Source organism: Myotis davidii, unplaced genomic scaffold (assembly GCF_000327345.1).
Source record: "Myotis davidii unplaced genomic scaffold, ASM32734v1 scaffold575, whole genome shotgun sequence".
NCBI classification, from domain to species: Eukaryota; Metazoa; Chordata; class Mammalia; order Chiroptera; family Vespertilionidae; genus Myotis; species Myotis davidii.
Window position 1 is genome coordinate 1,696,506 of NW_006290306.1, and position 556 is coordinate 1,697,061.

At 56.7% G+C, this 556-nt stretch overlaps 1 protein-coding gene across 1 annotated transcript in view; it reads left to right on the forward strand.

The window, feature by feature from the left end:
- CATIP (ciliogenesis associated TTC17 interacting protein) overlaps positions 1-556 on the forward strand; it is a 5,788-nt gene extending 5,232 nt beyond the window's left edge. Inside the window, exon 10 of the mRNA XM_015563686.1 lies at positions 491-556. Coding sequence (XP_015419172.1) covers positions 491-556 — 66 coding nt within the window. The remainder of the gene's footprint in view (positions 1-490) is intronic.

The window sequence follows — 556 nt, forward strand, 5'->3', positions numbered from 1 at the left end:
CGGGGCAGGCACCAGGCCCGAGCCCTGAGGCTGGGGCCCGGCAGAGACCCGGAGGCCTTGCTTTCCCTGCTGCGCTTTTGATGGAATAAACCGAGCTGGAACCTTCCCTGGCCAGCCTGTGTCTTGACTAAGAATAGGAGCCCTTGACATCGTTTATCAAAAGAATCTCAGCCTGTCTTCCTAAATGCTCTTTCCATCATTATCCCCATTTTGCAGATAAGAAGCTAGAGGCACAGAAAGGTTAAATAGCTCTTAGAGTGAGCACGTGGGGAGCTGGATTCAAATCCTGAGGTTACATTCCAAAACCCACGCTCTTAGTCACTCGGTTAGCGGGGGTGGGGCTTCTTGCCACTCGGGATCACTCCGGGTACCACGTAACGTAACTGCCCGCTCCCCCACCCCAAGAAAAAGAGCAGGTGACGTCGGGGGAGAGATGGGGAAGGGACCCTGACCACCACTGGTCTCGCTCCTCTCCTCCTCTCCTCCGAAGCCTCCCGGCACCCGCTGCCAGCTCCCCATTCTCACTGACCTTCGGATCCCCACAAACTGCGTGTGA